At 32.7% G+C, this 26,508-nt stretch overlaps 2 protein-coding genes across 2 annotated transcripts; one reads left to right on the forward strand and one right to left on the reverse strand.

The window, feature by feature from the left end:
• Positions 1-926: 926 nt before the first annotated feature.
• Positions 927-6,068, forward strand: LOC122318890 (protein NETWORKED 2D-like). Its single transcript, XM_043136624.1, has 2 exons — positions 927-1,304; positions 2,443-6,068. The coding sequence occupies exons 1-2, from the start codon at positions 1,211-1,213 to the stop codon at positions 5,832-5,834; spliced, it is 3,486 nt and encodes a 1,161-aa protein (XP_042992558.1). The 5' UTR covers positions 927-1,210; the 3' UTR covers positions 5,835-6,068.
• A 414-nt stretch (positions 6,069-6,482) lies between these two features.
• On the reverse strand, positions 6,483-9,877 carry LOC122318891 (nicotinamidase 1-like). The gene is made up of 5 exons (XM_043136625.1): positions 9,602-9,877; positions 8,856-9,039; positions 7,759-7,892; positions 7,419-7,604; positions 6,483-6,756 (listed from the first exon to the last, which is right to left on the reverse strand). Exons 1-5 carry the CDS (start codon positions 9,740-9,742, stop codon positions 6,664-6,666), a joined length of 738 nt encoding a protein of 245 aa, XP_042992559.1. The 5' UTR covers positions 9,743-9,877; the 3' UTR covers positions 6,483-6,663.
• Between the last annotated feature and the right edge of the window lie 16,631 nt (positions 9,878-26,508).

The following is a 26,508-nucleotide window of genomic DNA, read 5'->3' on the forward strand; positions in this document are numbered from 1 at the left end:
TATTAATGCAAGTATTAAAAAGTTAAAACACATATAAGAATCTTTATACGAGAGAATTTGAGTAAAAATTTTGAAAAAACCACAGTTTTTTATATTAATTATAACTAGCTAGCATTGACTGAAACACATCGAAATGGCCGGTACACCAAAAATAGATTGGTATTGACCTAAACGGCTGGCATTTAACCTGATATGAAACACATATCTCTCCCATGCCGAGTACTATTCTGACATAATAAATTCCAACCATACCAACCGATATGATGCGGTATACAAAATATTAATTTTAACTTTTCTATAATTATAATAAATCTCACAATAAATGATATGTAATAGTATTTTGATACATCAAGCTTATAAGTAACAACACTATTTTATACTTGGAACTAGAAAGTTACCGAGCATATGAATTATGAGTTCATCTAATAATATCAACCCCCAAACTTGATACATGGCTAATGATATTTGCCAAAGCTCGGTATCATGATAAAGAAAAAAGATATTTATAATCGTAAATTGTATAATTGCTGCGTAATTATTTTTAAAAAAATAAATAAAATATCATACTCAAATTATAAAAAAAAAAATTTAATAATAAATCTTACTATTTTTTAAAACTATTAAGAAATTTGTAGGCACTTCACGTTATTTGAACCTAGAATTACTCTTCTGGAAAAGCACTTCAAGATCTATGGCCGGTGATTTGATGGGTTACTTGCACAGAAATTAACACCAAAAAGAGTGGGGGAAAGAACGATTTCAGGAATAAAGTTGGGTAGAAAGCAAAACTGAAAAGAAGAGATGCCCTTCATTATGTCAGTGCCTACCTGGCACTTCCAGGCAATGCCACGTGGGAGTGACTCATTGGTTGACCTTGGGCCTTTTCTCGAATCTTTTTGGAGAAGAAGGATTCAAAGGAAAAAATCCGAGGCGAAGTTTGCTCCCCATCCCACAAATAGAGAAAGGTCTTTAAGCATAATCTTTGGTTGTACACGTTCTTTCTCAAAACTCACTGTTTCTTTGTTTTTCGTCTTTTGATACCTTGCTTTGTTTATTCCTCCAAACCCCCCTAATGGCTTCCATGTCTTCTCTCCTTGTATAGAGAGAAAGACACAGAGACACAGAGATCAGAAGAAGATAGTTTCATCCATTTGGTTTAAAGAGATATAGAGTATAGAAGATCCAGGAAACGTAAAGAGAAATAATAAATATGCTGCAGAGAGCTGCGAGCAATGCATATTCATGGTGGTGGGCAAGCCACATCAGGACCAAGCAATCAAAATGGCTGGAGCAAAACCTTCAAGGTATTTTTTTTTTTTTTTCCCTTCTTTCTCTTTCGTAAACCAACCATACTGGGCGTTGGTCAGGTTCTCATATTGCAATGCAGGCTGGGCATTGAATTCTTCCATACAATTGATACAAAAGTGATTAGGATTCTTCGAGTATCACCTCTCTTTTTTTTTCAATCTGTAATATTCTGATATTACTGTCATACTCAAATTTCAACATTTAATCTTCTTTCTTCCTTTCTTTTTCCTTTTAATCTGTTAGTTTCAATCGAGATGTTTCGAAATCAAAGGTTCATCTCATGTTTATACGTATAATATGGCGTTGGTTTCTTTGCATTTTCAATTAATTTTGTTGGTCTGGGATTGAATTTAGGCTTTTCTGTTTTGTTTTTGGGTAATCAGGAACATCTTCTAAAAGTTAAAGTTCTAAACATAAGATTTGAATTGAAGTTTTGCTTGCCTCAGCTCTAAATCAATCTGGATCTCAAACTCCTGCCTCAATCTTACGGCATAACACAGAAAAATTGACTCTGTTCTTTTGTTTTATTCTCTCCCTTGAAAACAGGGAGTGCTGTTACCTGTTGTACTTTATAATATAGGCTTCCAAGTTGTAAGAAATAAAAGGATGGAAAGATTTACAACGTAAAACATTCGTTTGAATGAGAGAGATTTAAGGCTAAGCAACGTTAATATTCTATACCGGGAAGAACTTCATATGGAAAGTCTTGCAACGGTGGCTCTGTATTCTTGGCGTGATATAGGATTTCTGGATATGGTATCTTTCATTTTTGAGTTTTTACCATTGAAGCTTGAAGGGTAAAACCCTTGTTCTGAAATCCTACAGTATTTCTCATATATATATATATATTTATATTTCTTTCTAGTGCAAAACTGGATTCTCCCTGGATGTTCTGGGTGATCTTGAGTTTAAGAAACTCACACACAGTGTGGGGTTTTCACATTGTTGCATGTTGTGACTTGTTATCACCAAATGAGAACAATCGGACCCTTTTTCCCGAGTATGGGAGTCTTGTTTCGGTTACAATAATGGCTGATATGGATGTCATCTTTACCTTCGAGGAAGAATTTCCTACATTTACAAAATCTCAGTGTATGTGTTTGATAAGATAGTAAATTTTTATGGGAGTTGCAGATATGGAGGAAAAGGTGCACAGCGTGCTCAAACTCATCGAAGAGGATGGAGACTCCTTTGCCAAGAGAGCAGAAATGTACTACAAAAAGAGGCCAGAGCTCATTCACTTTGTGGAAGAATCATACCGAGCTTATCGAGCTTTAGCTGAACGGTATGATCACATTTCAACAGAGCTACAAAATGCCAACACCACCATTGCTTCTGTTTTCCCAGAACAGGTTCAATTCGCAATGGACGAAGAAGACGAAGAAGGCACACCTAAATTACCAAGAAAGCGTACGGAAGCCCTAAAATCAAAAATTCCGATGGTTCCAAATGTTCCAACTAAGGATTTTAAGAATGCCATAACATCACCTAGGAAGAAATTCCAACCCAAAAAGACAGCCAAAACTACAGCTACTACTGCAGTTGTCAAATCTGGTTTGAGCAAACCTGACGCGCTTGAAGAGATTTGCAAGCTTCAGAAACAAATTCTGGCACTGCAAACTGAGAAAGAGTTTGTAAAGAGCTCTTATGAGAATGGGCTTGGAAAATACTGGGAAATTGAGAAGCAAATTAAGGAAATGCAAGAGAGAGTTTTTAGTTTGCAAGAGGAATACAGTGAGGGCATGGTCATTGAAGATGATGAGGCTCGAAGATTGATGGCAGCAGCAGCTTTAAAATCATGCCAAGACACATTGGTCCAGTTGCAGGAGAAACAGGAGAGATCGGCTGATGAAGCAAGAGTTGAGTCTCACAAGATTAAGGATTGCAGGGAGAAGTTTGAACATCTCAAGATTGAGTTTCATTATAATCAGGTCAGTCAAGGAAAACCACATGCCGGAGATAGATCTAAGAATATGGTAGAAGAGTCGACAAGCTTAGACCAACAAGTCGGCGGCATGACTCAAGGGAGAGAAGATCTGGAATTGTTACGTGAGAAGATCAAGGAACAGTTTGAGGTTGGGTCCAATGCATCTCTTACTGTGACAGAGATGGTGGAGAAGATAGATGAGATTGTAAATAAAGTGATTAGCTTAGAAACTGCGGTTACATCACAGACTGCTCTTGTAAATAGATTGAGATCAGAGACAGATGAGCTTCAAGCACAGATTCGAACATTGGAAGATGACAAGGCAACTCTGATCGATGGATCAAACAATTTGAGCAACAAGATAAAAGAAATGGAGGAAAAGTTTCATGCAGCACAGGATCTAAGCCAGAGTTTTGAAAACAAGAATAACAATCTCCGAACACATTTCACTGAGGCACGTTGTAATCTTGATCACCTGTCTGAGAAGCTGCAAAGTGTGAATCCAGATGAGGAACTTGAGCTTGCAGCTCAAACACAAAGAGAAAAGGAATCTCTCGGTGAAGCCAAATTACCAGAACAGTTCGAAGTACAAGAAGATGCATTGAATCCTGATGAGGGTTCGAAGAAACTGCAGAATTTAAAGGCAGATGAGGAGCTTGAGCTTGCAGCTCAATCACAAAGAGAAATGGAATCTCTCGGTGAAGCCAAATTGCCAGAAGAATTCAAAGTACAAGAAGATGCATTGAATCGTGATGAGGGTTCGAAGAAACTGCAGAATTTGAAGGCAGATGAGGAGCTTGAGCTTGCAGCTCAATCACAAAGAGAAATGGAATCTCTCGGTGAAGCCAAATTGCCAGAAGAATTCAAAGTACAAGAAGATGCATTGAATCGTGATGAGGGTTCGAAGAAACTGCAGAATTTAAAGGCAGGTGAAGAGCCTGAGCTTCCTGGTCAACCACAAACAGAAGAGGAATCTCTCGGTAAGGTCAAATTGTCAGAAGAGTTCGAAACACAAGAGGATGCATTGAATCGTGACGATGGTTTGAAGAAACTGCCAGATTTGAAGGCAGATGACGAGCTTGGCATTACAGGTTCATTTCAAAAGGAAGAGGGATTTCCAGCAGAAAGCATATCACAAAACAAGTTAACAGAACAAAGTGATACATTGAATCCTGGCAAGGATATTGCAAAAGCTAACAATGAGCTCAATACTTCTGCTGTAAATGCAGATTTTTGTCAATCCCAGACAAATCATGATCCTGACAGTTCATCAGAGAAAGGTCAGATCCTGATATCACTGGACATAGATGATAATCATACTTCATTACAGACAGTGGATCATCTTCTCAATGTTGAACCAAAGGAACAGGAATCATTACAGACCGTGAATCATCTTCCCAATGTTGAACCAAAGGAACCGAAACCAGTTCAAGAAGATGAGCCAGACTGGAAGCAATTGTTCTTGAATGGATTGGAGGATAGAGAAAAAGTTCTACTGAGTGAGTACACCACAAGTCTCCGCAATTACAAGGATGTCAAGAAAAAGCTTTCTGATATGGAGAAGAAAACTCTGGATAGCAATTTTGACATGTCAGTGCAGCTAAAAGAACTGAAGAGTGCTAATGCGATGAAGGATGAAGAGAACAAATCATTACGTCAGAAAATAAACCTGCTGATGAAATGCTTGGATGAAAGCAAGGATTTGAGAGACTGTGAAGGCTCAAAACTGAGAGACTCTGAAGGCTCAAAACTCCAGCAGACCTCGAATTTATTGGATCATCTAAAATTTGAATCTAAAGCAGGAACTGAGACCTTTATAACACAGGCTACAGAGAAAGACGACATCCAGGCAATTCTACTTGTCCAACCTGAAACAATGTCGGCAATTGAAGAAAAACTCCGAATGAGCATTGACGAACTGCTTGAGGAAAACTTGGGTTTTTGGTTAAAATTCAGCACAGCATTCCATCAGATACAGAAATTCGAAAGTGGAGTCAAGGATTTACAGGGTGAAATAGTGAAGCTTGTGGACAAAACAAAGAAGCTAGAGGGAAGTAGTACTGGAAAACATTCTCTGAAGTCAGATGCAAGACCAATATACAAGTACCTGAGAGAAATACAGACTGAACTAACTGTCTGGCTAGAGCAAGGCGCATTACTGAAAGATGAATTACAGATCAGATTCACCTCTTTGTGCAACATCCAAGAAGAAATAATGACAGCTTTAAAGGAGAGTGCTGAAGAAGACGAATTCAAGTTTACAAGCTATCAGGCTGCAAAGTTCCAAGGTGAGGTTTTGAACATGATACAAGAGAATAACAAGGTTGCAGATGAATTACAAGCAGGTTTGGATCATGTGACAACACTCCAAATTGAAGTTGAGAAGACACTGATAAAATTGAACGAGGAATTCATGCTTTCCGGATCGAAGAAGCAGCAGAATCCTCAGCTGAGACACACAGAGGGTCACACCCGCGTTCCTTTGCGCTCATTTATCTTTGGTGGAAGACCAAAGAAACAAAAGCCATCAATCTTTTTCTGCATGAGCCCAGCAATGGATAGGAAGTTTCATGGTTCAAGGTCAGGACACAACATGTAAATTGTTATAACTCATTTGCTCATATCCATTTTTATGCCCTTTTCTTTTCTTTATCATTATTTTGACAATAGATAAAGGATTTCATTTGTTCTAGTTTTGGGTTTGAACCTGTAAAAGTACATTTGCTATGTACTTCAGATGTTCGTGTTTTGTTACCATCAAAACAGCATGGAATTTCCTCTGAAGTTTGCGTTAGGCTTTTAAGAAAGATGCTAAGGATTGATTGCAGGAACATTTAAGAGTTCTTCAACTCTCCAATAGCATGAACTTTGTTTCTTTATTTCTTTTAATCGCCAAGATGGAAAAGGAAATCCGCAGTTTTCTTTCATAGACACGTTCTCGTGCATTATCATATAACCTTAGTCCTAAGCCTGAGCTTTGCGAAAGAAGAACAAAACTAAATTTTTATTAAATGAAAAATTCTTTATATAACTAAGTTAGCATATCTTAAAACCTTAACAGTTTTATCTGAGTGAAGTAATGGACCAAGAATTATTCATATGGTATTCCAAAACTAAAACTGTATAAGTTGATAAAAATAAAGAAGTACATGCTAGAAAACTAAAAGATAAATATTTTTGAATAAAATATAGTACCTTAATATAGCATTTTTCATTTGAGAATTTCAGTTTTGAATAAAATAAGTAATTTAGTTAATAATTTTTATTCTATAAGGATAAATATTTTTATTTTTTTCTAATAATAATACTACTGAGATAGTGACATTATAGCATGATTAGAAATTAACAGATATAACTAAACCATCTCCATTTTCACTACATTTTGCACTCTCTGCATATGAGAAAGCTTGAATCTCAAACCACGAATATCATGGCTCTTTTGGTGCACCAAATGTTACCTCTGACACTACCTTGGCTCCCCTTCCCTTGGCAATATAAAGGCCAACGTGATGCGTTAGCTCCTGCCATGACAAACAAAACCACAATGTAAATGAAAACAAAATGAAGAGGCAACCATATGGGCTTATACTCCAATAGGACCAGTGAATGATAATATGAATTAATTGATGGCCTTCAGTATCATTATAAACTGCAATAGTTTTCCCTCCCAGTCAATATGGAGATCCCATTCATCACTCTTCTATACTATATCCAAGATATTACCCCTCCCCCCTTTAAATATCTGCCGTCCTCACCAGACAATTGCAATGTAGGTGGCATGAATCATGTTTCCCACTTTTGGCTAGATTGGCACTAATACCAATTATAACGGAAGTTCAAACCACATTTGGGATTCTAAAAGAAATAGCCAATGACACAATCAGAGCCCTTGTAATAATTGACTGCAAGAGTTTCTACCTCCCAGACAATGTGAGATCTCATTCACCACTCCCCTGTATTTAATTCAAGGTATTGCATTACAATTGATTTCCTACACAAAAAATATAAGGGTTTTATTGGCCTTTTTTGGAAGTGTTTTACCAAACATATGGACATTCCTGGGCCCAGAAGAATAAATGTTGGTTTCAAGATCAAGTAACAAGGCCTTCCACACACAAATTTCTACATAAAGAAGGATTTTAAAAATTTTAGAGCCAACCTATAATTTTATGATTCAAATTACCTGTGGATGAGCTATAGCATCTTTTAGGGTTTTGGCAATATGAACAGGAAGATCAAAAGTAGCACATCCATGGGAATACACGATCACATCCTCCAAAGGTGCAAGGAAACCACGATTTCTAGCAGACAATGTTGTGCACACAAAATCGAGCACACATATATCCGTGCATATCCCTACCACCAAAATCTCCATGAAATAGAAAAATTTCCCCAAATCAGATCGAGTGCTGCAGTTCTTATTGAAAATACTGAAGTTCAGATGCACACCACAAATTTCCTTTAATAATTATTAAAATCACACATCAGAAGAACACTCGCTTTTGGTGCATGAAAATGATTACCTTTTTTATTTGATTATTTTTCACCCAATCTACAAACAAATTGGATCCATCTTTTTCAATTGAGCCAACAAAGCCATCAATGCAGTCTTTGCACTTGAGTGTTGCAAATGGTTCATTCTCTAACCATTCCAGGGCTGCAAATCATAGAGAAAATCAAAATGAGAGAAGTAAATTCATAAATCTAATAGTTTTGCTCAATGTAACGTCAGTTTTTCCAGAGCAGCACCAATTGGAAAGTAGACAAGGTTCTTTGGACCCCATCAAGAAAAAGAAAGTCCACCATCTGTTCATATTATCCGGCTCTTACTGCTCAAGATACAAATTCTTTTCCTCGGAGGAGTATATGGAAGACAAGGCACCTCTAAAAGCAGCTTTGTTTTTGTTGTGTGGACAGGATCCTTAGGGTAGATTCTAAACATTGATAACCTAAGGAAGCGCTGGATTATCATAACGAACTGGTGTTGCATGTGCAAAAGGAGTGGGGAAATTGTTGATCATCTAGTTCAACACTGCAAGATAGCCTAGGACACTATGGAATGAATTCTTCGATAAGGTGGGACATGAGTGATGCTTCGAAAAGTGGTACATTTTTTAACAAGTAGGAAAGGCCTTCAAGGCAATCCACAAATTGCAGCAATTCGGAAAATGACTCCCATTTGTTTATTGTGGTGCCTTTGGAGGTAAACAAATTATAGGAGTTTTGAAGATCGTGAATGAACAATGGATGAATTAGAGCGTTCTTTTTTGATTGGCACCAGGTGTCCAGGATCAAAGTCTCAGCTAATCTTGGGGGTGCAAAGGCAGTTGGCAAGGAAATTAGAGCTTTCTTTTCAACACTCTGTTTCAATGGTCAATAGGGATATATTTTGACAGACTGAGTGTCCATGAGTTTATTGTTACGGTTGTTCATCAAGCAATCATAGGTGTATCTCCTGTACACATCTAGTGTACTTGGGCTATGCTTGTTATTCTTCATTAATAAAATCCTTCATTACTTATTGAAATAAATAAATTCATAAATCGTTCAACTGCAACTGCTCAAAAACGGGTCATAGCTGATGCGAGAAAAAATAACAATAAGAAAAAAAATCAAGTACCGGGGACCAGTTTTGCTTCATCTGTTCCAGCTATACAATGACGAGGATACGGAGGTTCAGGAATATCTGGGTGGTGCGAGTCAAGGAAAGCAAAAACAGGCCATTTATTCTCACAGAACCCTCTGGCAAGTCTCACTGACTCATCAACCATCCCAGAAATTTGTTTATCAGGTTGTCTTGGAGCCTATAAAAAAAGTAAAATGCCATACAACCAAATGGTATCTTTATTACAATACCATGCGACTAGATAGGAATCGCCAAAATAACAACAAAATGATAAAACCATGTAAGACCATTTGCTGATCCATCAATAAGAGCATATTTTCACAGTAATCCCTTCTACTAATCAAGCATTAAGCATGTAAAACCATTACATCAAGATAAAAACACAATTTTTTTCTTTGGTGAAATAAGATTGTCTCCTATGTATTATTTTGTTGATCTGTTGTTGGGGTAAACCTGGATTACGTCTTTCCAATAGAAAAGACCCAACCTACCTGAAACATAAACCCCAAGATTCGATCACGCCAGCTTGAAGGCAGTAGGGAAAAGGGCAAAAAAAAAAAAAAAAGCACAAAAATAGAAAAAAGAAAGAAAAAGAGAATCAAAACAAGACAAGAAAAATACAAAAACGCACGTTTCAGTTTTCTTCATCGTACAACCGAGTAAAAGCAAACGAGCCTAAAAGGCATACACCATTTATGGAGGTCATTAAGAATAGGACTGGGGGTGGGTGTGAAAATTACCATATTGCCAGCGCCGACGGTGCAGAAGCCATTAACGAGGTCGACTAGGACGAGACCGGTCTTGACCTCCCCAGACAAAACCAGAGATTCCTGCTCCACGGGGAGCTCGTCCTTCAACAAATTCAGCGTCAACGAAGCCATTCTGTTTCTAACTCTCTACAGGATCCGATCTGAAGAGAAAATAGAAGTTTATAAAAGAAAGCAGGAAAAATGAAGTCAAGACTCGAGTGGAAGGAAAGGGTCAAAAGACAAACAAATGTGAAATCCGAGTGAATGAATCGCTGGACTACACGTGATATACGGATTGAATAGAAAAATACAGCAACAGACCCAATAGAAAGAAGTGTCTTCCGAGGTAGATCACATGTGACAATATATTATACGATCAGTTATACGATTACTTAACGAATTAATAATAGATTAATTTATTATGATACATTAAGAAAGTTAAAATTATAATTATATCTTTATATTTAAAAGTAAAATTATTAAAATTTTAATATCGATATTTTTATTGTTTAAATTGTAATTTTAGACTTGTATTTAATTATATAATTTTGATAAATATTTTGATTTTTAAATTTATATAAAATTATGTTAAATTTAATTAGGTCAAACTAATTAATTTTGGGCTTATTTAACCTATTTATATAAATAATTTGAAACAGATTGTATTTTATCGTGTTAATATATTTCGTAATATTCACTAATAGATTAAAACGGATTGACACAACATGATACATTATGTTAATGGATCGTATTAGAATTTGAGATTTTGACACGATAAACTTAACAGAACGGGTTAAGATTGAGTTATATAATATAATATATATTTTAATACGATACAAATACAACTCGTTAACACAATTTAACACTCTAAAAAGACTGATTTTGAGTGGCAGCTTCAACTCAAATTCCATGAGTCATGGACGCGATACCACCAATACCGAAAAAATTAATTATTAATTATTGTAATTATATTTTATTTTTCTTTAGTTTATAATTTTATTGTGAAATATCTTAAAACTACTAAGATTTCAATTCGATTAATATTTTATTCACATAACGCCTCAGATTATTTAAGTTAAAAATGCATGGCGTGACCTTATAAATAGAGAATGGTATTCAAAACCACGAATACTTGGCATTAAGTTTTGTTAGTATTTTCAAAAATTATTATATATGTATGTGTGTTTTTCTACGTTTATGTATTGGAAATGGACCGAGCTACTATGCCGCACAGCGATTATTGTTGGGTGTGTCACTCAGGCCAAAAGTTTTTTTTTTTTCCTCTCTTTTTCTTTCATATTTTTTAAATATATTTAAATATTTTAAAAAAATAAAAAGTGCATCAATATATTAAAAATTACTTTCTTAATCATTAATTAAAAAAATAAATAAATAAAAAACTTTTTGTATTGAGGGTTACACTTGAGCGGTACATTTGAGTGGGCAAAGTAGCTTTTTCCATTAGAAATATGGAAGGCTTAGATCTCCCTACATCAAGATTCTAATTCAAATCCACAATCTGTGTTGCCTACTAAGAGGAAGAACAAGTCCACTATTGATCTGTCTTCAAATAGTGCTATTGTTTCTAAAGGATTTATTAAAAAATCCTGTGTTAAGAAGCCAGGTATTTCTAACCTCTCCTTTTTATCGGCAGTGGTTGGATTCCAACCTTGTAGTCAGAAATAAATTTTATAAGTTGGAACTGTCGATGTTAAGGGATTGGTAACTCTCGAATAGTTCGTGGCCCTTGCAATTTGGCAAAGATGTGTAAGTAAAAACTGTTATGTTTTATAGAAATTAAATTTCTTGGGAGTCGTATTCAGTTTGTTGAATCCAAGGTTTCAAATTTTGTGTAATTATATATCTACACATGAATTTTGATGATAACAAATGAATTCAAAGAATAAAGAAGTCTCAAACTCAAGTTGTCTACATAATGGAGTCAAACACATCAAGGAAACAAGCATGAGCAAGAAGGAAACAAGTTTACAATAAAATTATAGAGTAATGTTGTAAATATCTTCAAAATTCGAAATTAGGATTAATGCTCAAAATTAATATTTTATCATAAAACATTAAAATACATTTTTCACATGTGCATGAATATTTTTAAAAATTAAATTTGAAAATTTTGAAAGATGATTGATTGTCATCTTTTACATGTGCATGCCTTGATTAAAGGATTGAACTTTGAAAATATTAAAGATGATTGATTGTCATCTTTCACATGTGCATGTTTTATTTGAATATTTTCAAAAGTGACTGATGCTTTTTTTTACTTATGCAAAAGGTAGATGATTTTGTTTGAAATATTTGAAAAGTAAAGTGTGCTCCTTTTGTTATATGCAAAAAGTAAAATATTAGGTTTGAATTTTTTGAAAGGTAAAGTGTGCTCCTTTTGTCATATGTAAAAAGTAAAAGATTAAGTTTGAATTTTTTGAAAAGTAAAGTGTGCTCCTTTTGTCATATGCAAAAAGTAAAAGATTAGGTTTGATTTGTTTGAAAAGAAAAGTGTTCTCCTTTTTTCATATGCCAAAAGTAAAAGATTAGGTTTGAAATTTTTAAAAAATGAATGATGTTCTATTTGACAATTGAAAAAGAAGAACCTTTTATTTGAATTTTTGAAAAAGTGAATGATGTTGTCTTTGACATGTGAATCTTTTTTAATTTGAATATGAAGTCTCATATGCCTATAAATAGATCATTTGAAAGCTTCACATTCACAACATCCAGAACATACAACATTCATTTAAAACTTTCATTCTCTCTTCTTTAAGTATTAAGCCTTAATCCTTGTTCATTTTGAGAGATATAGTTTGCGTTGTATTGTTCTTATTTCACTCATTGATGAGTGTTTTCTGATAACCTACCCACTATCAGTTCTTGTATCAGAAAAATGGTGTGTATAACCCTTGTACGTGTAGAAAGTGTTCTATACGGGGAATAGTTAAATCACCACGTGTAAGGTGATTGCAAGTGTAGAGGGTGTTCTATACGGATCCTTTGTAGCAGTGTTGTTCAAAGGTGTAATAGGTTTCTATCTCCACCTGAAGAAGTTGAATAGTGAATTTGAGGATCCTCAAGGGGTAGCTTGAGGCGAGGACGTAGGCAATGGGGTCGAATCTCGTTAACATATTGAGTTTGTTTCTCTCTTACCCTTACTCTTTATATTTATTACTGTTTCGTATTTTGTTTATATTTTATATTATATATTTGATTTATAATTGTTATTTTAAATATAACTCAATTCACCCCCCTCTTGTGTTAGTCATTTGGGCAACAATTGGTATCAGAACTAAGAACTATATTATAAGATTAACTATCTTTTGAGTTAAGATCTTATGGCTAACATTGCAGCTTCATTTGGTGAAGGTCAATCTAGCAGTCGGCCTCCACTCTTTTATGGAGATAATTACTTATTCTGGAAAGTTAGAATGAGAATATTCATTCAGGCTCAAGGTCGAGAAATCTGGAAATGTATTATAAATGGACTTTATATTCCAACAAAAGTGATTGATGGAGTAAAGGTCAAAAAGGAAGAAGAAGAGTTTGATCGTGAAGACGATAGACTTTATACTTTGAATTTAACTGCTATGAATTTATTATTTAATGCTCTCAATGGAAATGAGTTTAATAGAATAATGACTTGTGCTACGACAAAAGAAATTTGGGATAATTTGAAAATTACTTATGAAGGAACTTCGTAAGTCAATGAATCAAAAATTTATATTCTTACTCATGAATATTAAATGTTTAAGATGAATGATAATGAATCTATTTCTAGTATGTACACTCGTTTTACTAACATCATAAACAGCTTGACAGCTCTTGGCAAAGTTTATTTCAAGGTGGAGATAGTAAGAAAAATTCTCAACTCTCTACCAAAACGCTGGGAATCAAAAGTGACAGCGATTCTTGAAGCTAGAGACCTCAAGAAGCTCAAAGTGAATAAACTCATCGGGTCACTTATCACCCATGAGTACACATTGAAAAGAGGAGAAGAAGAAGGAAAGCCAAAAAAGAGCTTGGCACTTAAAGCTGTTCCTCATGAAAGTGAAAGTGATGAAGATGAGGAAAATGAAGACAAAGATGAAGAAGTTGCGATGATAACAAGAAGAATTCAAAGGTTCTTAAAGAAAAATAAAACCCCTCCGAGGAAATCTTTCAAAAAGTTTTCCAAAAAAGATTCAGGTAAAAATGACACTTTAATTTATTATAAATGCAATAAGCCTGGTCATATCAAATCAGATTGTCCTCTGCTAAAGAAAGATCGAAATAAGAGCAATAAAACAATGAAAGCTACATGGGATGATGATTCAAGTAGTTCAGATAGTGAAGCAAGCAATGGAGAATTAGCAAATCTTTGTCTTATGGCTAAAGATGACATTGAGGTAACAAATCTTGATAATATTGAAAATTCTTCATATGAAGAATTGCAAAATGTTTTAGAAGAGGTATATGAGGAATTTGAAAATTTGGGTATAAAGTATATTGTTTTGAAAAAGAAAATTCTTCTTTAACAAACGAAATTGATATTTTAACAAAAGAAAGTATCATTTTGAAAGATGAAAATCTTCAATTGAATAAGAAGAAAACCGATTTAGAAAATATTGTTGAAAGCTTTACGAATGGAAAAAGAAATTTTGAAACACTTCTTGGTAGTCAAAGATGTGTTTTTGACAATGCATGTTTGGGATATATGTTAAAACAAAAATACAAAGCTTATAAAAAAAATTTTGATAATCCTTCTACATCAAAGACTAATATCCAAAATTCTTTTCATAAAAATAATTTTGTCAAAAACGATATTATTATAATCATTCAAGTTTTTCATATATGTCACATGCTATTTGTAATTTTTGTAATAGAAATGGTCATAATTATTATACTTGTCCTATTAGAAGAAATCCTACAATGACTATTAGGGCCATATGGGTACCTAAAAATCTTGTTTCTTCTAATACTAATAAATAAATGACCCAAAGGACTTGGGTACCAAGAAAAATCATTTTAATTATTTTTATAGGTATGCATGAAGTCATCCACAAGTAAAAACAAGTGGATTTTAGATAGTGGATGTTCAAGACACATGACGGTAGACAAGACTAAGTTCTTTGATCTTAGATCTAAAAAAGAAGGACACGTGACATTTGGAGACAACTCGAAATGGAAGATCGTGGGAATAGGTAAAATTGGTAATGAATCTTCTTTCATAATTGAAGATGTTCTACTTGTTGAAGGTCTAAAATATAATCTTTTGAATATAAGTCAATTATGTGATAAAGGATTTACAGTTACTTTCAAAATGGATAAGTGCATTATTTTGAATGATCATGATTGTAATATTTGTTTTATTGCTTTTAGAAACAATAATGTTTATACAATCGATTTTGAAGAAATTAGCTCACAAGATGTTATTTGCTTTTCAGCTCAAAATGAAACTAGTTGGCTATGGTATAGAAGATTAGGTCATGCCAACATGGAACTTATTTCCAAACTTTCAAAAAATGATTTTGTGAGAGGTTTACCAAAAACAAATTTTCTTAAATATAAAATTTGTGATACATGCCAATTTGGTAAACAAACAAAAACTTTTTTTAAAACTAAGAAACATATTTCCACTACTAGACCATTGCAACTGATACACATGGATCTTTTTGGACTAAATAGAGTTGCAAGTCTAGGAGGAAAATATTATGCATTTGTTATTATTGATGATTTCTCTATATATACTTGGATCATCTTTCTTGCTCATAAAAATGAGGCACATAATGCATTTACCAAGTTATGCAAGAAAATTCAAAATGAAAATGGTTATACTATTTCAAGTATTCGAAGTGATATGGGAAAAGAGTTTGTTAATAAAAATATTGAAACATTTTGTGATGAAAATGGTTTTGTGCATAATTTTTCTACTCCTCGAACTCCTCAACAAAATGGGGTAGTAGAGGGAAAAAATAGATCTCTTCAAGAGATGGCAAGAACAATGCTCAATTAGAATAACTTGCCTAGTTATTTTTGGGCCGAAGCGGTAAGTACTGCATTCTATGTTATAAATAGAGTTATGCTAAGGTCTAAGTTAGATAAAACCCTCTATGAGCTTTGGAATAAGAAAAGGCTCAACATTGGTTACTTTCATGTATTTGGATGCAAATATTTTATTTTGAATGACATGGATAATTTAGGTAAGTTTGATGCAAAATCTGATGAAGGTATCTTTCTCGGATATTTTATTAATAGTAAAACTTATAGAGTATTCAATAAAAAGATTTTGACTGTACAAGAATCTATGCATGTAGTGTTTGATGAATCTAATTCTCCACTCTTTAAGAAATCTATTGACGAAGAAACAGGATATATAAATAACACGGAAAGTCTCAATCTCAACAAAGAGAAAACAGTAGAGGAAGTTCAACATGGAGCCATCAGGAAAGATCATCAAAATTTAATACAAGATGCAACCAAACAGTGAAAATTTGTGAAAGATCATCCAGTGGAACAAATTTTGGGAAAACCTTCACGAGATGTAAGTACTCGATCATCTCTTAGAAATATTTGCAATCATACTGCTTTTCTATCTTAAATTGAATCCAAAAATATTGATGACGCACTTCTTGATGAATCTTGGATTTTATCTATGCAAGAAGAGTTGAATCAATTTGAAAGAAATGATGTTTGGACACTTGTTTCTAGACCCAAAAATCATACTATTATTGGAACAAAATGGTTTTTTAGAAACATGAAAGATGAGTCCGGAGTCATTACTAGAAACAAGGCTCGACTTGTAGCCCAATGTTTTAATCAAGAAGAAGGAATCGGTTATGATGAGACATATGCATTAGTCGCAAGATTAGAAGCTATTCGAATACTACTTGCATATGTTTGTTATAAAGATTTCAAACTTTTTCAAATAGATGTTAAAAGTGTTTTCTTAAATGGTTTTATAAATGAAGAGGTATATGTTGAGCAACCTCCTGGTTTTGAAAATCATATTTCCCCAAATCATGTTTTCAAACTCACAAAAGCACTATATGGACTTAAACAAGCTCTTAGAGCTTGGTACGAGAGACTCAGTGGTTTCTTGATTGAAAAAGGTTTTTCAAGAGGAAAAATTGACACAACTCTTTTCATTAAATATGAAAATGATGATATTTTTTTTATTCAGATTTATGTTGATGATATAATATTCGGTGCTACTAATGAAAATATGTGTCAAGTTTTTGTTAAGACTATGCAGGAAGAATTTGAGATGAGCATGATGATAGAACTTACATTCTTTCTCAGATTGCAAATTAAACAAGTAAAAAGTGGGACATTCATCAATCAATTAAAATATATTAAGAAATTACTGAAGAAGTTTGGGATGGAAAGTGCTAAGGAAATTGGAACGCCAATGAGCCCATCAACTAAACTTGATAAAGATAAATCCGATAAGCCAGTTGACTTGAAAATATATTGAGGTATGATTGGTAGCTTATTATATTTAACAGCTAGTAGACTAGATATTATGTTTAATGTGTGCTTATGTGCACGCTTTCAATCATCTCCAAAAGAATAACATTTAATTGCAGTTAAGCGCATTCTTAGATATCTTAGTGGTACAATTAACCTAGGGTTATGGTACCCTAAGTACACATCTTTCGATCTAATCAGCTACACAGATGCAGATTATGCTGGCTGTAAAATAGATCGAAAAAGCACTAGTGGAGCATGTCATTTCTTAGGCAATGCACTAGTTTCCTAGTTTAGTAAAAAACAAAATTCTGTTGTACTATCTACTGCTGAGGCAGAATATGTTGCTGCAGGTAGTTGTTGTGCTCAAGTTCTCTACATGAAGCAACAACTTGAAGATTTTAAACTCATGTATAATCACATTCCAATCAAATGTGATAATACAAGTGTTTTAAATCTTTCAAAGAACCCAATACAACATTCTAGAACTAAGCATATTGAAATAAAATATCATTTTCTTCGAGATCATGTGCAGAAAAGCTATATAATACTAGAATTCACAAACACACACGATCAGTTAGCAGATATTTTGACAAAACCTTTACTAGAAGATAGATTATGTATGATCAGAAGAGAAATAGGTATGATGCATGCTATGAATATCTCTTAAAAGATAAACCAGAGTCAATAAAAATAGAGATAGATTTTTTAAATACTTTTACATAAACTTGAGATTATTAGCCTCATGTTTGAGACGCTCATTCTCTTCATACAATATCATGTCATTCTTATCCATGGGAACCGGCAAACGGAATAAAGAATCTAATAAAGATTTAAACTGTTTATTCTTCTGCTGAATAATTCCTTCCCTTGTGTGAGACTCTTGAACAATTCGTTGAAGTACAACAATTTGTTCTTTGAGTTTTTCAACTTCATGATTTTTGGCTTGTAGCCTCTGGAAAAAAGTAACAATAGAGGAAGAGCAGCGAGTCCTAAGACTCACCAAGTCATAGATAGTATCAGAATTTGACTTATTAGCCAAATTATTATTTTCTTGCTGCAACATGGCACCAATGACAACTGCAAAAAGGACAAGAGGTTGAGGTGCAGAATGTCTCATGGATGGATATAGAGAAATGTTAGAAGAATGAGCCATTGAGAAAAGAATAGAAAGCTTAAAACGAGAATGTTAAAGGAATGTAGTTGAGTTATAGAGATGAGAAGAAAACTTGATGCGGATTGAATGAACTTTAAGATTGATTTTATAGAGATTGCATAAAGAACCAGACGAGCTATCATCCAAGTCAAAAAGCAATGTGATTTTTTTTTTATCGATGAAAATGACATTTTTTAGAAACTCGGAGCCTTCAATCTCGTTTGTTAACAACATCAGACGATTTTTTCAAATCTCCAGTCACACTTGTCGGGTCACGAACGGATCAAATTTATTTATTTATTTATTTTTCAACTATCTACAGTGTCTACTAACGCACCGTTTTCTTCAGGTCCATTTACTTGTTGTGGATCCTTTTTAATGATGTCAAAATAGGGAGAAGTGTTAGATTAGAACATTAAAATTGTTTGAATTGCTAAACTTATTATATATGCTTGGAATTATATTTATACTTTTACTTGAAAAATTAACGCACATTTTCAGGAGGAGCTTAAGTATCAATACAAGTTTCAGGTTCTATCAAGTATTTGTCATCATCAAAAAGGGGGAGATTGTTGAACTCAAGGTTTCAAGTTTTGTGTAATTATATATCTACACATGAATTTTGATGATAACAAATGAATTCAAAGAATAAAGAAGTCTCAAACTCAAGTTGTCTACACAATGGAATCAAGCACATCAAGGAAACAAACATGAGCAAGAAGAGAACAAGTTCACATTAAAATTATAGAGTAATGTTGTAAATCTCTTCAAAATTCGAAATTAGGATTAATATTCAAAATTAATATTTTATCATAAAGCATTAAAATACATTTTCCACATGTGCATGAATATTTTTGAAAATTAAATTTGAAAATTTTGAAAGATGATTGATTGTCATCTTTTACATGTGCATGCCTTGATTAAAGGGTTGAACTTTGAAAATATTAAAGATCATTGATTGTCATCTTTCACATGTGTATGTTTTATTTTAATATTTTCAAAAGTAATTGATGCTTTTTTTGACTTATGCAAAAAGTTGATGATTTTATTTGAAATATTTGAAAAGTAAAGTGTGCTCATTTTGTCATATGCAAAAAGTAAAAGATTAGGTTTGAATTTTTTGAAAGATAAAATGTGCTCCTTTTGTCATATGTAAAAAGTAAAAGATTAGGTTTGAATTTTTTGAAAAGTAAAGTGTGCTCCTTTTGTCATATGCAAAAAGTAAAAGATTAGGTTTGATTTGTTTGAAAAGAAAAGTGTGCTCCTTTTGTCATATGCCAAAAGTAAAAGATTAGGTTGAAATTTTTGAAAAATGAATGATGTTGTCTTTGACAACTGAAAAAGAAGAACTTTTTATTTGAATTTTTTGAAAAAGTGAATGATGTTGTCTTTGACATGTGAATCTTTTTTAATTTGAATATGAAGTCTCATATGCCTATAAATAGATCATTTGAGAGTTTCACATTCACAACATCCAGAGCATACAACATTCATTCAAAGCTTTCATTCTCTCTTCTCTAAGCATTGAGCCTTAATCCTTGTTCATTTTGAGAGATATAGTTTGCGCTGTATTGTTCTTATTTCACTCATTGATGAGTGTTTTCTGATAACATATCCACTATCAGCTCTTGTATCAGAAAAATGGTGTGTATAACCCTTGTGAGTGTGGAAAGTGTTCTACACTGGGAATAGTTAAATCACCACGTGTAAGGTGATTGCAAGTGTAGAGGGTGTTCTACACGAATCATTTGTAACGGTGTTGTTCAAAGGTGTAATAGGTTTCTATCTCCACCTGAAGGAGGTTGAATAGTGAATTTGAGGATCCTCAAGGGGTAGCTTGAGGCGAGGACGTAGGCAGTGGGGCCGAACCTCGTTAACATACTGAGTTTGCTTCTCTCTTACCCTTACTCTTTATATTTATTATTGTTTTGTATTTTATTTATATTTTATATTGTATATTTGATTTATAATTGTTATTTTAAATATAATTCAATTCACCCCCCCTCTTGTGTTAATCATCTGGGCAACACAGTTACTAAAATTGAAGTTGGGTTATAATAATTTGTCAACAATTGATAGAATGGGTTATAATAATTTGTCAACAAGTGATGGTTTAACATTTTTTTGAGATGATATTGTTGATGGCAGTTTGATTAATTATTCTCTACAACATATTCATATTCAAGTTGCACATCACAGTAGCAGTCCTAGTTGTTTGTTTACTAGTTTTTATGGTCATCTTGCTGCTAATAATAGAATGGAGGGTTGGGACTTACTAATTTTTAAGTTAAGACATCTATTCCCCTTGAATTGTCATGAGTGATTTTAATAAAATCTTGTCATTCTCTGAGAAGAAAGGTGGAGCCAACAAATCTATGAACACAAATGGAGGATTTTCAGCATTCTTTATTGGATAGTTGTTTGTTTCGTGTGATATGGGTTTTCAGGGCTCTAAATTTACATGGTACAATAATAGAATGGTTGACAATTTTATATTGGAGAGGTTGGATAGAAGCCTTACCAACCAAATTCTTGTTCATATCATGCTTCTATTTCATGTTTCTTCTGAGGTCATGGTCAAGCTTCTCCTTTTCAAAGGAAACTGTGAAGATTTGAGGCTAATTGGAATATGGATGCTGATGGTAAAGAAGTTACCAAAAACTATGGTTCAAGCACTGATATATCATCTCCTGATAAGTTGGCAAATCTTAAAAATTTATTGTAAAACTATCAAGTAGCTTTGCAAGGGTGGAGTAAAAATAGAATGGTTAATGAAAGGATAGACCTGCAGCAAGTAGAAGCAAGGATGAAAGCTCTTCGAAATGTATGTTCTAAGGAATCTTAGAATGAATTTAGGGTACTATAGTTAGAGAAGAATCTATTATTGGAAAATGATGATATCAGGTGGAAGCAGAGGGCTAAGGTTAATTGACTCAGATTTTGGTGATAGTAACACAAAGTCTTATCATTCATGTGTTAACCAAAAGAGAAGGTGTAACGTCCCAATGAAATATTCAAATCACATAGCCTATATTCCAAAATGACTAGTCAATGATATAATTGGAGTTTTATTGAAACTTTATAAAGGGCAAAAACTTCTCATTTCCAAGTAATGTGAGATCCTATACACCACCTACGTATACCCTTATCCTTATCATATAGGGTATCACAATATACCCCCTTTAAATTCTCAACATCATCGTCAGGCTAGTCTATTGTAGGTAGCACAGTTCAAATCTCACATTTTTTGTTGGAATAGGCTCTAATACTATTTGTAACATCTAGAAGACTTAAACCACATGAGCTATACTCCAAAAGGACTAGTTAATGATACAATTGGAGTCCCATTAAAACCTTATAAAAGGCAAGAACTTCTCCTTTCTAAGGAATGTGGGATCTCATATGCCAACTACTATTATTCTTATCATAATGGGTATTACAGAAGGACTAATTTTATAAAGGAAATCAAAACAGTATCTAGGAGGCTTTTACCAAACAAAATTGACATCAAAACTGTTTTTACCCAATATTTCTCAACTTTTTTTACTTCATCATATGAGACTTTTGCTAGATAATGCTTTTCGTCAAACATAGTTTTTAGTTTATTTGAAATTAAAAGTGTTTTAATATATAACATCCAAACAAACTAATTTTTTCATTAAAAAGCTTTTAATACCATTTAAACACTTTTTAAGATTCATACTACAATCCCAAATAGGCTCTAATTTTACGTCTATCAATACTCATAAATTTCTTTTAATTGCAATAAAGGCATCAACTGCCCAATCAAGAATAACTATCCATTTAGCCGTCATTAACCGCTATTTAAAAATCACATGGTTAGGCTAAAACGTATTTTAATGGCCCTTATGGACACACTTACCTTTGTTCTTTGTTGGTGGTCATTAGGGTTATTAATGTCGAATTATAAATTTTTTGATATTCTAGTTTATAAAGCAATCAAACAACGACATTGTTTTTGGGCATCATTCTGTTTTGAAGATTCTTTTGCCTCAACTCAATACATGCCAATTAACTAAAATTGGTAGGAATGAAATTGTTGTAAGGAAAGTTGTATTATCGCACGCATTTTTAAAGCAAAATTTGGTCTCTTCTCATCTTACCAACAAGATAAGAGACACTCATCCATGAGAAATTTATAGTATTTAACACAACTTGTCCCTTTTCTAGATCCACAAATAATACAAGAGAAGGCATCATATAATTATATTTGGTGAAGAACTTTTATATCATTTTGGATAATTGCCGTTGTAATGCTAGAAAGGGAATGGAAAATGCTACTTGGCCGACAAATGGGTCTCGATAATTTTTTAATTTATCTTTTATTTAGTAATTAAGGAAATATTTTTTAATAATATTGTGATTTTTTTTTAGAAGTGTGTAAGGGTATTAAAAAATGAATGAAAAAAATAAAACTAAAAAGGTCAAATGGCCTTATTGATACCCATCCTCAAACTACACCCACGATAGCAGTACTCAAAGAGAATATATATATATATATATATATATATATATATATATATAATTTATTTGGTAGTAATGACAATCGGATGAACATCTCAAAGAATCTTGACAGATTTGTAAAGATTCTTTGGTAAATGTATTTACACGAACAAAATATACAATACTGCTAAAGGAAGCTGAGCAGAAGCGTTACAAAATATTACATAATCAGCATCAGCTATGTTTCAGAACCACTTGAGAATCATTCACCCTTCGAGTCATGATCATGTGCGAGTTGTACAGTTTTTATACCCATAAGCCAACAAATTGGAAGCAGGACCAGGTAGTCCTTGTTGGGAACAAAAGAACTATGAAAGCTCTTTTACAAGCTGGTTCACCCGTGATGGAAAAAATAATAATATAATAGTAAATTAAGAACATGAAAGTCTCTTCTCCATCCTCATTATCCTCAAAAGCTTATGTAATATCAGTCTCATCCTCGAACTCGTTCAATGTAACGATAAGTAACCCCCACAAAAATGGTAACGAAAGATGCCGTATTGATCATTTGACAGCTCTAGCTTGCTCAAATGTCTGCTACTAAACCAGAGAAGTTTTCAGTACTCATCTGTCAACCATTAAGTGGAACTAGTGCCATTGCATGCATGGCATGCATAAAATTCTATGATCATATATACACGATGGAAGTAGGAAAGAAATGCAACCTAGACTGATTCCATGATCACCGTTGTAAACCAGATAACCATGGTTAATATATGGATTATCTAGTTTCTGCACACTAATATATAAAATAATGATATCCACACAATACATAATATAAAATAAAGTTATTTTTATAAAATGCTGTTATATTTGTAAAATATCTTATAAAAATAATATCATTTTACAAAAAAAATCACTCTTTTTAAAATATTATTATGAAATGTATTATAAAAAGTGACGTGTTTATTATTTTTCTAATATATATAATATTAGTACGATGAATAATTACATCTCTGGCCCCCTCTCTGATAGGCTTAAAGTGGAGGTGGATTTAGATTATAAACAGTGGCAAAACTACCTTATTGCTAGGGGATTTTCCTATTTTTTGTTTTCCCAAAATTCTATAAATTGGCCACCTAAAAAATTATAACCGTTCTCTAAAATTTTTTAAAATCTATATATAAAAATAGAAATATCCCTCTCTAATTTTTTCCTATGTGACCTAAAATCTTATTTAATTTGTATATATATCATATGTTTTATGAGACGTGAATCCTTCAAAATTAGTTTTTTTATTCCCCGAAAATTCTTTCAATTTGATGGTTAAATTCTAAAAAAATTGAAAACTAAAATTAAATTTATAAGAATTAAATTAGTTATTGATTATATGATATCAAGCTTCTTAATATAAAAACTGAAGTGAAATAAATACTAAAGAATTGTTAAGGTTGACATTTTGTATGAAAAAGTAGTAGTTGAGAACTTTTATTTTTTAAATTTCACAAAATAAGAAAAAATTTATTTGAACTCTCAATTATAGTATTATATACTTAATGTGATATCAGATATCTAGATTTTATATGAAACTTGTATAAATTGACTTAAGTATTAAAATGAAAGATGAGCTTATAAAAAATCACCTATTATTTTTATTGAGCACAAAACTTTATAACTACAAAATTATAACACAAGAATACTATTCCATAAAAGACCCTTATATGTAATTGCAGCAAGCTTTGCGAGGCTGGGGCATGGGATGAGAAGAAAATATAATTGATATTGAATATAATAATAAGAATAATGTCATATACAGTTGTGAAGTATGTTTTTATTTTTATTTTTGATGAAAAATTGACTTCATTTATTCATAAGAAAAAAGTTATATCTATGACCGAATATATATAGGGAAAAACCAATTACTGTATTTAAAACTTCACTAGTACATAAATTTTTTTATGACTAGTATGCTCTTAATTACAATTGTAGCTCTCTACAGATAAACCGTCTAAGAGACAACACTCTGTTTAAAATAGAAACTCATACCTTATTTTCTATAGGAGGAGAGGACTTAACCTTTCTATAAATCAAAGAAACAATCTTTTTATTTTTATTTTTTAATTAAACAAAAAGAAATAATGATCTGTTGAACCCAAGATTTCAAGTTTCATGTGATTATAAATCTACACATGGATTTTGATGATAACAAATGAATTCAAAGAATAAAGGAGTTTCAAGCTCAAGTTGTTCACACAATGGAATCAAGCACATCAAAGAACCAAGCATGAGCAAGAAGGAAACAAATTCACATTAAAGTCATAGAATAATGTTGTAAATCTCTTAAAATTCGAAATTAGGATTAATGCTCAAAATTAATATTTTATCATAAAGCATTAAAATACATTTTCCACATGTGCATAAATATTTTTGAAAATTAAATTTGAAAATTTTGAAAGATGATTGATTGTCATCTTTTGCATGTGCATGCCTTGATTAAAGGGTTGAATTTTGAAAATATTAAAGATGATTGATTGTCATCTTTCACATGTGCATATTTTATTTGAATATTTTCAAAAGTGATTGATGATTTTTTAGACTTATACAAAAGGTAGATGATTTTGTTTGAAAAATTTGAAAAGTAAAGTGTGCTCATTTTGTCATATGCAAAAAGTAAAAGATTAGGTTTGAATTTTTTGAAAAAGGAAAGTGTGCTCCTTTTGTCATATGTCAAAAGTAAAAGATTAGGTTTTGTTGCCCAGATGACTAACACAAGAGGGGGGGTGAATTGAGTTGTATTAAAAAAAATAACAATTATAAATCAAATATATAATATAAAATATAAACAAAATATGAAATAACAATAAATATAAAGAGTAAGGGTAAGAGAGAAGCAAACTCAGTATGTTAACGAGGTTCGGCCCCACTGCCTACGTCCTCGCCTCAAGCTACCCCTTGAGGATTCCCAAATTCACTATTCAACCTCCTTCAGGTGGAGATAGAAACCTATTACACCTTTGAACAACACCGCTACAAAGGATCCGTGTAGAACACCCTCTACACTTGCAATCACCTTACACGTGGTGATTCAACTATTCCCCGTGTAGAATACTTTCTACACACAAGGGTTATACACACCCTTTTTCTGATACAAAAGCTGATAGTGGGTAGGTTATCAGAAAACACTCCTCAACGAGTGAAATAAGAACAATACAGCGCAAGCTATATCTCTCAAAATGAACAAGGATTAAGGCTCAATGTTTAGAGAAGAGAGAATGAAAGCTTTGAATAAATGTTGTATGCTCTTGGTGTTGTGAATGTGAAGCTCTCAAATGATCTATTTATAGGCATATGAGACTTTATATTCAAATTTAAAAAGATTCACATGTCAAAGACAACATCATTTATTTTTTTCAAAAAATTCAAATAAAAGGTTCTTCTTTTTCAATTGTCAAAGACAACATCATTCACTTTTTCAAAGAATTCAAATAAAAGGTTCTTCTTTCTCAATTGTCAAAGACAACATCATTCACTTTTTCAAAAAAATCAAACCTAATCTTTTACTTTTAGCATATGACAAAATGAGCACACTTTCATTTTCAAAAAAATTCAAACCTAATCTTTTACTTTTTGTATAAGTCTAAAAAAGCATCAATCACTTTTGAAAATATTCAAATAAAACATGCACATGTGAAAGATGACAATCAATCATCTTTAATATTTTCAAAGTTCAACCCTTTAATCAAGGCATGCACATGCAAAAGATGACAATCAATCATCTTTCAAAATTTTCAAATTTAATTTTCAAAAATATTCATGCACATGTGGA

This window comes from Carya illinoinensis, chromosome 8, assembly GCF_018687715.1.
Source record: "Carya illinoinensis cultivar Pawnee chromosome 8, C.illinoinensisPawnee_v1, whole genome shotgun sequence".
Lineage (NCBI taxonomy): Eukaryota > Viridiplantae > Streptophyta > Magnoliopsida > Fagales > Juglandaceae > Carya > Carya illinoinensis.

What these genes read in the sequence shown, in the direction of transcription:
- LOC122318890 (XM_043136624.1), top strand. Translation starts at nt 1,211, where the DNA reads ATGCTGCAGAGAGCTGCGAGCAATGCATATTCATGGTGGTGGGCAAGC. An exon ending in GCTGGAGCAAAACCTTCAAG is followed by an intron (nt 1,305 to 2,442) that starts GTATTTTTTTTT and finishes TGGGAGTTGCAG; the next exon opens with ATATGGAGGAAAAGGTGCAC.
- LOC122318891 (XM_043136625.1), bottom strand. Translation starts at nt 9,742, where the DNA reads ATGGCTTCGTTGACGCTGAATTTGTTGAAGGACGAGCTCCCCGTGGAG. An exon ending in AAAATAATCAAATAAAAAAG is followed by an intron (nt 7,605 to 7,758) that starts GTAATCATTTTC and finishes TATTTCATGGAG; the next exon opens with ATTTTGGTGGTAGGGATATG. An exon ending in ATGCTATAGCTCATCCACAG is followed by an intron (nt 6,757 to 7,418) that starts GTAATTTGAATC and finishes TTGTCATGGCAG; the next exon opens with GAGCTAACGCATCACGTTGG.